This window comes from Mytilus trossulus, chromosome 9 (genome assembly GCF_036588685.1).
Source record: "Mytilus trossulus isolate FHL-02 chromosome 9, PNRI_Mtr1.1.1.hap1, whole genome shotgun sequence".
Lineage (NCBI taxonomy): Eukaryota > Metazoa > Mollusca > Bivalvia > Mytilida > Mytilidae > Mytilus > Mytilus trossulus.
Genome location: NC_086381.1, coordinates 22,339,201 through 22,353,983, shown reverse-complemented (window position 1 = coordinate 22,353,983; position 14,783 = coordinate 22,339,201). Strand labels below are relative to the sequence as shown.

The following is a 14,783-nucleotide window of genomic DNA, read 5'->3' as shown; positions in this document are numbered from 1 at the left end:
TATCATTTATAACAGCTTTTAGTATTGCCATGAACTAACGGAAGAAATAATAAAGATGGATTAACCATGTGTATGGGTCATGCAATATAATGATTTATAAATTAAATCTCATTTCAGCTGTTTGATGGTGTAATTGTGATCATATCCTTCGTCCTAGATCTTGCTTTTATTAAAGGTATGATGGAATATCCACTAGAAGATGCAGTAGAAATCCTTGCATTCCTTATACCATGGAGAGTAATTAGAGTTGCCAACAGTAAGTCACATGATAAATCAAGTGATACAGATAATTCAATACAAACTTTCTATATGGAAATTTGTAATTTGGTTCTGTGTTAAAGTTAATGGATTTTAATCTAATTCTACTAACAAGAAATGTCGTGAATAAATAATTAATTAAAAAGAAAATTACTTTAAAATCCCTAATACTTGATTTGTTTAATCTAATTTATAGAGCAAAGATTTTTACAAAGCACAGATCACTGTTAAAACAAAATAGAGTTACAGAAAACGAACTTTCGTTTTAATTTGCCCAACTATGCAAAATGCCTAAATATTTTTCAAATAATTTTGCCAAAACAGCACTAACAAATATACTCATAGTCAATCTATACCTTAACCATTCTTTCAACTACATCAAACTTTTCATTTTACTTTGAACATTTTTTTTTTAAATCGTATACATGACATATACATATACATACAGTAATACATTAATACAAATGGATTCGGAAAAAAGGAAATAACTGCAAAAAAAAAAAGTTAAATAAATTTTCGTTTTGATATACTTTTCATTGTGCTTTTTATAAGCATAAAATAAAAGTAAAATCACAGTATTACTGAACTTAGACAAATATTCAAAACGAAAAAACCCTAACCAAATGGCAAAATCAAAAGCTCAAACACATCAAAAGAATTGATAACACTCAGGGATAACAATTGTCCCTGACTTTGTACAGGAATTGTCTTATGTAGAAAATGTTGATTAAACCTGGATTTATAGCAACAGCCATTTTAGGTAAACATGTCAAAAATGAGCTGGAACAAACATAACGCAGATTTATCTATTTATGTAAAGCAATCATTTAACGTTACCAGTTAGAAAATGGTTCGGGGTGTACGAGTCATTATGTATATGTGTCGTTGTTTGTCCTTAAATTGTCTTTATGAAATATGTATAATTCTTGGATTATATATAAACTTAGTTGAACACACATAGTATTGTAAGTGTTGCAGGGATTGCATCTAACTAACTTATTGAATTAACTTAAAATTCAAACCTTAATGTATATTCTTTTATATTAATTTTCAGGTTTGGTTGTGACTGTTACTGATCAAGCCCATTTACAACTCAAAATTATATACTCACAAAAGAAATCCACCGAATCACGTTTACAATTTAGTCAGCAGCAAAATCAATATCATAGTGTAAGTATACTGGATGTTAGAAATATATGCTGATAAAAAAAACATTGTTTACATGGTGTATGCTTACAATTCCTTTGATTCACTGAAATCTGTTTGCTGGTAAAAGGGAGATAATGAAGTTTTAAATATGTCTATCGCCCACTACAACACTTTATACGTCCGATACTTACTTAATAAGAATGATTTATGTATTTGTAATTACCATTTGTTATGCATTTTTCAAGACGTCTCCGAAGGGTTCTTTCTTGCCAAAAATGAAATGACTAAACGTATACAAGTGATCATGTAAATGTACCATAATAAGTGTATTTTTATTTAAATTTTGGATAAACACCTCGAATCTGAGACATAAAAAAGTCGGGTAACGATTATTTTATAATGACTGGAGATAATGTTCGTGCATATATTAACATTAATGCAAAAAATATACTGATTCAATACAGAAGCATCTTAGGAAGAATGAAAAGAAGGTAGCATTCTCCTGTAACTTCACATTTCGCTAGTCAAGAAAGATGATGTCCTCTCAATAAATAACTTAAAGTTAGGTGACGATGTTAAACAAACCTATTAATTCGGAAATTGGAATAATGGATACAGTTAATTTAACCTCATACCTTATCTAACATCTAGAAACTGATCGCGAGGGTCGATTGAGAACAAAACCTTACGACAAAACAGATGATTTCATTTTCTACATTGTGAAGTCTCCATTTCTATATAAGTAGTAACATATCACCAGCCCCATAGTACTGGCATTGCTGATATAAGTACTCAACGATATGGTATGTTTCAAAACTTTGATTTTTTTCAAAACATAAGGATTTTCTACCTAAGGAATATTGCAGATTACCTATTAAGCTGTATTCAGTGACACCATAAAACATTTGGGTCACCAATGCTTTTTATTTTCGTGCTTATCTGCTTCTTTTTTTGTAATTTGAGCCCCACTGATGAGTGTTTTGTAACCGAAACGCGTGTACTAAATTGTGATTTGGTGTCTAGGATTAGTTTATTGTCAGCTGCGACTGCAAAAGAAGTATATACCTGCTAGTTGATATTCCAACGCTTGCATTTTCTATGATTATTTTCTTGAAATAAAGTAATTGTTTGCAATGGAGCTTTTATGCAAGAGTTCTGAGTGGTGAAATTGAAATCTTCTCTTCGACAACGTTACGGAAATCATCCACGATTTGGTGAACGTTTATGGACTGTTATACAAATTACGAGAGATAATATAAAAAAGAAGATACCAATAAGACAACTATCCACAAAAGATCAAAATGACACAAACATTAACAAATATAGGTCACCGTACGGCCACCAATTGTCGTAACCACAATCTCGTCTTCTTTTCTCAGTATGTGACATACCGAATTAGAATAATCGCAAAGTTTGTACTCAACGAAGAAGCAAGATCGTTTTCACATTCCGTAGTAACTGATACCCTTAGCGCTTTTGGATGGAATTTCTCTTGGTGTCGTTTATTTTAACATGGTGTTGTCACTTTGTATTCGACTTATCAAACTTGAATGCCTCTTTAAAATCTTACTGCTATTTCATAATTTATAAGAAGTGGTTATTTAATTACACAGCGTTTTAATTTGTTAGTTCCAGCTAAATTAAAATGTTCAACCTGGTATACTTGTTGAACACATAGTTTTTATTTAATGATGATCTTGTCAATGTAGACACGATGATTAACAAGCCAACCTGTTGTCTCCCAGTGTTTATTGACAATTGATCTATTTTTATAGGTTTGTAATTGGGCAATATAAAGCTTCCATGTTTTTATTGAGTTGTACATTGTAGTTGGTTTAGTGGGAGGCGTTATATTGAGTTCTGAATGTATTATCTAGTTTTCGTATGCCATTTGGTTACTATTGCCCGAATGTTAACCTCCAGTTTTTATTGATATCTGTACTATTTGGTATTTGAACAATCTTTATCGTTACAATGTATCATGCATTTTATCAATTTTAGGACGTTTTGAATAGAGTAAAAAAGTTGTGTGAAGAAGAAGGAATACCAACATGGAAATTATCGACAGCTATAAACGAAATACGTGAGTAAAATCGTCATCATAAAACTCTGAAATTCACATCTGACTACGAATATGCCCGACTTGTTTAAATCCTATTTGACGTTGCCTACTAATTTTTGAACTATTCTTATATGAACATCAAAACGTAATTATCATATGTTCTTATTGATCTTTTAACCCATATATCACTGAATGATATACTGTAAACTAACTTGTTTTCGCGGATACTTAATTTCGCGTTGAACTCTTTCTTCGCGGCTATTATTTGTATGTTTTTCTTGATCCGTTTTAGCCACGACGTTGTTAGCTTACGTTTACTATATGAGTTTTAATGTCCCTCTGGTATTTTTTGCCCATATTTTATCTACATTACAAACCAGTAAAAGTCTTAAATGGATATAGGAAGATGTGGTGTGAGTGCCAATGAGACAACTCTCCATCCAAATAACAATTTAAAAATTAAACCATTATAGGTTAAAGTACGGCCTTAAATGGCCTATATCTGTACTCGATAGTACTGATTTTTACTCGACCAGTTTCAATAGGTCTTAACTTCACTCGATTTTTCTCGACCACAGGCTTAACCTTACTCCACTATACTGGTATGTGATTTGACCTTATCTTTGTTATGGAAAAAAGTTTCAACTATAACTCGACCAGTCTGAAACAGTCTTATCCCATTCTCGACTGTACTGGAACAGTTCTTCACCTATTTTGTTTCCAATCTGAACCATATTCGATCCCAGGTTTGAAGAATACTCGACCAATCTGAACAATATTCGAACAAAGGTCTGAACAATACTCATCCAGTCCGAAAAGTACTTGACCATCTTATTTACTCGATGAAGTGTAATAAGGATACAAGTTTTATATATTCGCAACGATTTATATTCGCGTTTTTGTTTCTACTCGCAAAAGCCGCGAAAAGTAATCGCTTGCGAAAAACAGTTGGTTTATAGTTTAGACAAGTAAGGGAATGTAAGCTATATATCTGACAAATACTGTGGCCGATTGTTACAAGGATGATATGTGTAAAAATTGTAATACCAACATTTGAATATTTGTAAACAATATATAGTACATGTATATACAAAATTACGAAGATGTGGTATGATAGCCAATATGAAAACTAAATAAGTTAACATGTTTTTACTTATTATGCTTTTTAAAATTCATGTTTTTTGTATTATTTGTTTGGGGGGGGAAGGGAAAGGGTCTGTTGGAAAGATGTCAACAAAATGATATTCGTTTTCAAATTATTGTTTCATTTTCTGGTTGTAAATATCTAATGTATTAAACAATATATTGCAGCCTTTCCTAGAAAGAAAAGATCAAAGAAATTCGGATTGTCCATTAAGAAGACATTAGATAAATCAATTAATTGTATAAGATTAAATGATCCGCGGGTTTCACTTCCGTATGGAGATCCTAACATAATATTGTCACATGACAAGATGGAGTCAGACTCTGATGAAGAAGATAGTAAGTCGAAAATGTTTAACGTGCCTTCCATACATATAATTGAACCATCCGATACTATTTATGAATCTGACGAGGAAGATGAAGAAAATGTCGGAAGCGTAAGTTCGTTTAGTGATGATGAAAACGATGACAGCAGACAAGTTTAAGATTTTTATTTGAGATTTTAAAAAAATACGCACATAAGAAGGAACAGATTTTGTATAGCAAAATATTGCAATCATCCTATGTTATTTAAGAACAACAATGCAATTAATTATAGGATCGTAGTGACGTAAATGTATTTTTATTATAGTTTCATTGAAACGTCGACTCTCTGTATATAGAAGCTTAAAGAAATGTGATAGAACAATGATTTGAAGTTAAGGACATAAAATATCTATGCAATATTTTGAATTAAGTTTGATGTTCTGTACAATAATTTGTCATACAGTAACCTAGGTTTGAAGCTGGGTCCAATGTCAGAAGATATATTACTGTTTACTGTTTCAAAGAATCCTATATTAAAAGGAATATTGTACAGTATAATCTCAGGAGCAACCATTGTTTGTTATCGTATCATTCCATGCCAATTAAAGATGTTTATAATTTTTCATTATTTTGCTGGTTTTATTGAACGAACGGATGGATAAACAGAAATGCCAACTTACAGATATATAAAAAAAAGTATAATGACGAAGACGACGATTAACCATGTTTAATATAAAAAAGAAGATGAAGAACTATCGAAAAGACACCTAATGACCCTGAAATTAAAAAGAATAGGTCACTTTAGGGCCTTCGACAATAAAAATACCCCATACCGCATAGTCAGGTATAAAAATGACAATTGTAAGACAATTGAACAAGAAATTTAACGGCCAAATTTATGTAAAAAAAATGAACGAAAAACAAATATGTAACAATATCAACAAACGACAACAACTGAATTACAGGCTCCTGACTTTGAACAGACATATACATACAGAGTTCGGCGGGGTTAAACATGTAAGCGGATCTCAACCCTCCTCTTACCTGCGACAGTGGTCTAACAGTACAACACAAGAACGAACTATCAAAATCAGTTGAAAAAGGCTTACCCGTTAGATGGATACAAATAGAAATACATCTATTAACTCTATGTCACAAATCAATTTTTTAAAATTTATTCTATCATTTGAGACATTTGGCTACGTTTCAAATACTAAAGCGTACTTATTAATCATGCTAAATGTAAATGTGGTATTTGAAAGACTTAATTGTTCAGTTTGATGTAGGATTGCGTCTAAATCACACAAGGTTTAAGAAATTACGAAAATATAAGTAACATTTTTTAATTATTGCGTATGAAAAAGTAGAATCACAAAAATAATGAACTCAGAGGAAAATCAATTTGGAAAGTCCATAATCACATGGCAAAATCAAAAAACAAAACGCATCAAAAACGAATGCATAATAACTGTCATATATGAAGCAATTTTTTTCAGAATCCTCCTTCATTAAAAATGCACAAACTAACATTGTTTATATGGTACGTCTGAATTGCTTTCAATAATTGTCTTTAATCATAAAAAACGCTCAAATGAAAAGAAAAAGAGGACAAATATTGTTTAATACTTGAATACATGATAGGCATTATACAATGTTATAGTCAGAGAGGACTAACAAAGAGTATCCGAATTCACTTATTGTCAACAAGGAGTAGGAACCTTAATATTTTCGAAATGTACCAGTAAAAAATTATGAACGTTAAAAATCATGTCAGACCACTGAGCTGATGATAATTTTTGCGCTTTACATTAAACAACACCGGCGCTGGAAATTGCAAACATATATATTATCAATAAATGGCTGATAATAAGTAGAAGTATTCATAAAGCTGTACAGTAATATTCAGTCGCAAAAACAACTAATAATGACCTCTTCATTCGCTCGGTTTAAACATTGTGCTCATTTGTTTATTTGCTATCTTGGTTGTTTTATAATGACAATTTGTTAATCACACAGAATAGAATTACACGTTTTCATGTTAATACATAAAAGACTGTTTTTTCTTCATTTCATCACAATTGTATTTCTTTGAAGTAAGTCAATGTGGAAAAAAAGTGTATATTCTTATACACATCTATTTCACAATATACACAGAAGGCGAATTCATCATTTTTAGTTTTGCCTTAAATGTGTTATTAATTTATTTGCTAAAGAAGAAAAATCTAATGCCACTAAAGTTAATATAACGATAAGTAAAGTAACCACACCAACATAACCGACATGTGCTGCTGATGGTCTATTGTCGTTAGCACATGTCAACTTCCGAATGGTTGATGATAAAGATTTTTTATTGACTTTCAATGGCTCAATAATTCTCTCGTAAAATTCAGCAAACGTTTCATTTTCATAAATACTGCACCAGCACAAGCACATATTAGATGTCACTCTACTGTTATTATAAGTGACAGCATTATAGGTCACTCCATTTCTATAAGATGTGTCTTCAATTGACAATGTACTCATTTCTACCTGTGCTGTAGTTCTACCTGAATAAAAACCCATATATATATAGGAAGATGTGGTGTGAGTGCCAATGAGACAACTCTCCATCCATACTTATTAGCGATTTTTTAATGCAAACCATACAATATCAAATCAACTTATTTCTAATATATTTGATAGCTCGCTCTATTGATATATTCAATTTATGTTCAGTCTAAATGATGCAATATTGTGTTTATTATCAAGCAATATAATCCGAGCATTAAATCTAATGTGAAACTATCTACTATAGGGTCATTTTGATCAGATTCATAGAATGAATTTCATAACAGGGTGGACATGGATACCTGATATCTAAATGATATCGTGTCGATCACTGGCTGTCGACAACAAAGCCGTTACGCAATTACAATAAATCAGTTGCCCCTGAATGGGGATATACATAATTTCTATTTTAGACGTGTCCATTAAAAAAATATATGTGTTTTGCTCACAAGTATATAGGAATTTGGTTTGAATATATTTATATACTGACAGCAAATTATGCCTTGTGATATCACAAAGTTATTTAGATAAAAAAGTAAGAAAAATTCTACCTTCTACACTGCAATCAGTGAAAAATTAGGTAGTATATTAGTTATAAACAAGTAGTCCATCATGCATTGCAAATCGTTCAGTAAATTTGTCAATCGTAAAAAAATATGCCTTATTCTAAACAAACACTAACACACACATTAACAGGAGCATGGATATGCTAAATGATACATGTCCTTATCGCACCGCGGTTAAATTATCACGTTGTGATTGGTTTAATCCCGTCACGTGGTGACCCCCTATGAGACCGTAGGGGGTTATTAAATTTCATAGGGTGTTCATGACGCAATTATGGTGACGTCGTCCATTAATTTTGTTGCGTTTCAGTGGTTTTTTTTCAACGAAACGCAACAGAAAAAGTCTAATGTGTGATAAATTCGTTATATGTTTCACTACTGACCTCCTACGGATTCATAAAGGGTGAATAAAATCCATAGGATACTCGGCCTCCGGCCTCGCCCCCTATGGCTTTTACTAACCCTCTATGGATCCGTAGGGGGTCTGTAGTGAAACATATAACTTAAAGTAAAAGGAAATATACCCGACCTGTTAAATGCAGTTGTTCTGTATATTTACAAACGAATGGGTGAATCACAGCGATTTAATTTACAAATGTCCTTTTTTAGTTTTGTGTTGCTGTATCTATCTATACATTTAATATGTCGAAATACATTAATAATAAAATATTTAAACTAGTGCACCACATTTAAAGGTGAAAATTACACTGTCACTGTTATTTTGCCATAATATCCTGTACATTATATGGTGTTACTGCTCACCAGTTAATTCTTGTGCACATGATTTCATATTCCAAAACAGATGTATTGTGAGCATATCAATTTAATTCATGAATTTAATGACACTACCTTTTATGTAATTACCTAAAGTTGATGAAATTTCATCATTTGAAGTTGATACTGATGACACTGTTGAATAAGATATTGCATTTCCAGTATTGGACGTTGATAATTCTGTGACTTCTGTCCCGACAAATGATTGAGACCCAATTTTGTTCTTAGTACTTGTGGGAAGAAAAGATGTCCGTCCCTGCGCAAACATTGTTACCTCATCGTTTGATACCGTTGTAGATGTGGGCTTTGATGTTGACTCATCTCTTTGTAACAAGGAAGCTGAGGTTATGGTATCTGCAATTGTTTTAGCAAAACAATGTACTGATTTTGTACAGCGCTTTAGCTAGTTTCAAATTAACATTAAATCAATCTTCTCAATAATATTAGTTGATTTAAAAGATCATTACAAAGTTTCAACTCGTGTCTATCTTTTTTTTTCATTTTTTTATCACGTACCTCGAACTTAATTCTTTCTTTTGCAATGTTTGTAGATGTCATTTAAAGTAATTATTCAAGAGTAACGTTTCAAGGATTGCCACAATCATAATGAACATCTTGATTCTTCAAATTGCGTAGAACAGCTATTAGAAAAGGCAACAAAAGTGCAGATATGTGTAATTTTTAATAGTATACGAGATGCCAAAGATACAATAGGGACATTTCTACTCACAATTAACAAAATACACTGTCAACGTTATGGGAAAAAAGAAAAGACAAACAACAGATTACAAAAGACACCATAGACATTATAGGTAACAAAAGGCCGACAACACGAACCCCACTAAAAACCAGGGATGATCTCAGGCACTCCAAGATCCGGATGGATAAAGAGATCATGCTCCACATGTTGCACCAATCATGATGCATAGTATTCATTTGTTTAAATCAATACTATTATGTTATAACGTGTATCTGTTCTTTTATGGACGTGCACATATATGCATGACGTAACAGAAACGATGTCATCGTGATTTGCTTACACTCCATTGTAGGTTTATATAAACATAAGGTGTTTTTTTTCCATTTTAACAATAAAATTTTATTTCTGAATTAGAGTCACAATTTTACCCTGTATTTTTACCTTAGTCATTTCCTTTTCGAGGGAAATATGCAAAATATATTTAACCAAACATTTGCAATTTTTGATAGTTTCTTTAGAAATTGTCAGAAAAAGATTTTTTTTTTAAATATTTTAACAGCATTAATTCAAAACTTTCATTTAAAAAAAAATTCAACAGAAAATTTAATTTGTTTGCATAATTCTGACAAACAATGCAGTTCAAAATATAACAAAAGCCATTTTTCTTGTTAGATACTTCTATTCGAAACATTATTATACCAGTTTCATAAAACAATAAAGTTTCAATAAAAAAATTAGGAGAGCAAAATTCTTAAAGCAAATTGAAATTTATTTCTTACTCTTTTTGAGATGTTTGGCTTACAACTGTGCATGTTGAGACACCAACAAAGCTAGCATTTATCGACTACCTAACTGAGTTTTGGGTTGCAGATTTTTCGCTTTTATGGAATTACTATTTTATTGAAGACCTGGTTCAACCAAAAAACTGGAAGGATGACAATAATACGAACAAGAAACTTCATGCCCACCTCAACATCTACGCGATCAACGAATTATTCATGAAGACATAAGCATCAACAAAATGTTATCTCGTTTGAGAGACGGATTTAGGGGCAAGGGGCCTTCTCCTCTTTCCAAATATCACTTTAATCGTTGGCTTTACAAACTCCACTCTCTTCAAATTCATAGGACCTAATAATTATGTAGCGGAATGAGCTCATCCACCAAAGGTACGCCAAACCGAGAAGTATATAGAAATCATCTTCTTAAAGACATTACTAACTTGGACTCATCAACGTGAAAGACTACTCTGACACAACATTTAACCATCATACATATTGTGTTCCATATAAATGTATCATAATAGATACAAGGATTTAAATTTTATATTTACGTCAGACGCCCGTTTCGTCTATAATAGATTCGTCAGTGCCGCTCGAATCCAAAAAGTTAAAAAGGCCAAATAAAGTACGAAGTTGAAGAGCATTGAGGACCAAAATTTCTAAAAAATATTGCCATATACAGGTTTTTTAGGTGGAAAATTCTTGGTTATTTAACAATTCAAAGTTTGGTAAACACTTGATTTATAAATACGACCATTTCAATAATTCATGTCAGCATGTCTTATCTGGGCGTCACTGATGAGTCTTATGTAGACGAAACGTGGGTTTGACGTATTAAATTATAATCCTGGTACCTTTGAGAATTATTTACACAATGAAAGATACATGAATAGATAGAAAAGAAAGTATATAACTGTAGAGTTTGAAGAGACAATACAATAACATGTTCATTTATCCCTTTTGTCTTTTTTGTTTATTTACATTTTGTAACTAATAGATAATTTGTTTGTGTAGGAAAAAAGGGAGCAAACCAAAGATAACACAAATCAATCAATCAATCTCTGAAAAGTTCTAATTTAGTCATCAAAAGGCCAAGTACGCCTATTTTGAGTTTTGTCATGATATACACATATAAATAATAACAATACCATAACTCCAATTTATCTCTAGCTTCATTTTATAAGTTTCAATATAACAATTTTTTTTACTTATTTGTAATTTCCAAATTTGATAGTTGGAACTCCTTATCGATACTTAAAAATAAAGCCTTCTTCATAACATATTTACCTGAACATTTCCTTGAAAAGAAGGCCATATTTCCTCTTCGCCCACCGGTGCTATTGTTACATGGATACCGTAAACATGGACCAATTTCTAAAGAGTTCGACCTACTCGTAAAAGACACACCTAGACACCATATTTCTTCGTCACATGAAGCCTGACACTGTGACAGTGTTCCGTAAACCTTATCATATAGTAGACATTCTCCTCTAATCCCATTGGTATCTTCAGTCCATGGGCATGTCTCATATCTTTCTATAAATTAAAAGAGAAAAAGTTTGAGTTTACATGTTGTATCATAGAAACAGGCATCAAGTATGTTGGTATGCATTGACAAAATAAGCACGACTAAATAAAATACCCCAAAAAGTTTTTATTAAAGAAATACCAAAAATTTTTCTCATTTGTGTAAATCAAAAATTGTTCTCATTTGTGTAAATCAAAAATTGTTCTCATGTGTATAAATCAAAATTTGTTCTCATTTGTGTAAATCAAAAATTAATAGATATACAAAGGACTTGGTACGAGAAGGCCCGTTTTTGGCGCCTACGTGACTCGGAAAAAAATCTGGTGATTTAGACAGGAAAAACAGTTCTCATGACATTGGAATAAAAAATTTCTGGGTCATATTTGCGCAGGCACTAATCAAATAAAAAATGTTGTAAAATCACCTGTAAAATGAATAATGATTTCAATATTTGAATCATAATAGGAATTTTACCCGCCTCAACTCAGCCAGTTGCGAAAATTAGTGGTTTTGAAGTTCATCCAAACAAACACCAAACCTCAGGAAATGTTTTAACATAAGTAGATTTCGAAAACAGATTTTGAAAAACGAGAAAATATGTGGGCCAAAAAACAGACCTTATCGTAACTTTTCCTTTAAACTCATGGTGAAATATTTTTTATACTTGTTTCAAACTTACCTTCAGGACAATGTCGTATGTAAACATCTGAAGGCAAGATTAATGGATCATACGTATACATTTCGCAGTCAGATAAGGCACAATTATGAAAGTCGATGATAGTTGGAGGCAAATAACTGACAGCAGTACAATTAAACTCTTGAGAGTAGAAAAGTTCTTCACAGAACTTAAGACATGCGTTCAGGTCCTTTGCATAATGTGTGCGTGAACTACAAGATCCATAACCAACGCCTGCGTAGTTGTAATGGCATATTGAATCTAAAGAGATATTAATCATGATTTAATAATGATATGTTTAAAAATAAAATAAATATTTACTTAATAGTATTATGACGAATACTGTATATCTATACTAGCAGCCTTAATATTTAAGAATGACAATTATTGTGCTTTTAAAAAATAATCATACAACTGACAAGTATGTTAGAAACAAAATCACCTCTTTTATATAAAATAATGAGAAGCGAAATGAGATGGTATGATTGTAAACATTGATAAAACGACCCAAACGATTGCAAATGACGGGGATTAGAGCAGCTAAAGGTCAACGACCGATTGACGGTAACAAAAAATATATAACAAACAGTGAAAGAAAAGAGAAAGATACAAAAGAGACCTTGTTATATGCCACCTTTGGTTTTTGTCTTGGATATTCAATTATTGTGACCTTGAGCATCTCTAGAGAAACATTGATCGTCGATATTCGTATCTGATGCAGTAAAATTGGTAAACTTAATGCTACGACTACCACTAGATCGATACAGTTGTTGGTAGATTTTAAGCCCCTAATGTATTGTTAACACAGCAGCCATAATTTCGGTCCCAGTATATACATATCGATATTGATTTACTTGAATTTAATGTTTTAAAAAAATCGAAATAATTTTTATTTGAATATTATATCTGTCTTTTCCTCTGGTTGTGGAATTTGTGCATTTTCTATCATATTTATAATCAAATCTTTTTAGGGTTCCAATGTTTGTGGGATTATGTTTGTTAAGGATATCAATGCTATACATTACGTCTCCTTTTATCTAGCCATGTCTGTTTTGTTAAACATTATAATCATTAACGAGCATAATAGTAGTGACTTTCTTAATGTTATTTTTATCAATTGTAAAGGTTTATTTTATTTACATGACAGCAGTTTATAAATGTCAAAAAAAGTGTCTAGTCACGGTTAAATTTATATTAGATAATAGTCGTGTGATTTCAATTATTGCAGAAATGGACTGAGAACACGGACGAGAAATGTACAGCATGTGCAAATTAGTAGCCAAATATAAGTTTTCTAAGTTAGTAAAAGCACCGTTATAATAGTTATACGATAAAAGCGTTACTTACATCCGCATGTCTTGAGTAAATGCAGTTGTGTTTCCAGCGATGTATCGTTTGAAATGTCACAGTTATGGAGATTACATTCATCTGTGTCTGCATTAAATGATGCTGCACGACAAATGTCATCTTCTATGCATTCCTCTTTGCAACCTTGCAGTTTCTCTTGAACTGTCCGGTATGATGAACAATCTCCTGTTTTGTTACGACGCGCAGGAGCAAAACACCTGTAGGCTGAATCAGAGAAAGCAAAACAATTAAATTTTGTAGCTAATTAAAATAAATTTAATAATATCCTCAGGCATTTACAAACTTCATCATTTTAAAGATACTAATGTTAATATTACTATTCTATCTGAACATTTCACTTCGATAAACAGTTAATAAACACTTGTTCACGAAAATGTAATAGTTTGTCTAACTTTATCTAGCTAATTGTTCCTTTGCTATTGCACCTCGCTGGATAAACGAGGTTTTTCACATATTTAGATTTATTTTGTTGTATTTGCACGTGTAAAATTAACATTATTATAATATCATAACATGATACGCGCATAATCGATGGGTTTGACAGTCACGCTGGTATCTTTCGCATCTCTTTGAACTCGTATGAGGATTTGAGCAGTCATCTTTTAGAAAAATTTACGAAAATTATAATTTTAAAAATCTATTTAAAAAAAATCTAGCTGCATAAGTTGAGTAGACCCCCCTTTGCCTATATTCGAACAGCGGTATACTTCTGTTGCCTTTCTCTATGTATAGCAAAAAATCTGTCACATTTATAAACAAAGCACTGATACACAATAGGCTAATCTCCGACCATTTGTCTCTGTTGGAATATTTTATTTTGTGCGCCACATCTCAAGCAAAGCTGCTATTGAAACTGATGAGTATTGTGTTAATACGTACTAAATTGACTGCATCAGATGCGCATTTCTACAGTTAATGTATATT

General features: G+C 31.7%; 1 protein-coding gene across 6 annotated transcripts in view; it reads left to right on the top strand.

Moving 5' to 3' along the window:
* Positions 1–5,543, top strand: part of LOC134685319 (uncharacterized) — a 50,939-nt gene extending 45,396 nt beyond the window's left edge. For all 6 annotated transcript variants that reach the window (XM_063544983.1, XM_063544984.1, XM_063544985.1 and 3 more), the window contains exons 7-10: positions 118–256; positions 1,313–1,428; positions 3,409–3,490; positions 4,781–5,543. In XM_063544983.1, the coding sequence (XP_063401053.1) occupies positions 118–256; positions 1,313–1,428; positions 3,409–3,490; positions 4,781–5,097 (654 nt within the window). In that variant the 3' untranslated portion in view covers positions 5,098–5,543. The remainder of the gene's footprint in view (positions 1–117; positions 257–1,312; positions 1,429–3,408; positions 3,491–4,780) is intronic.
* The last annotated feature ends 9,240 nt before the right edge of the window (positions 5,544–14,783 follow it).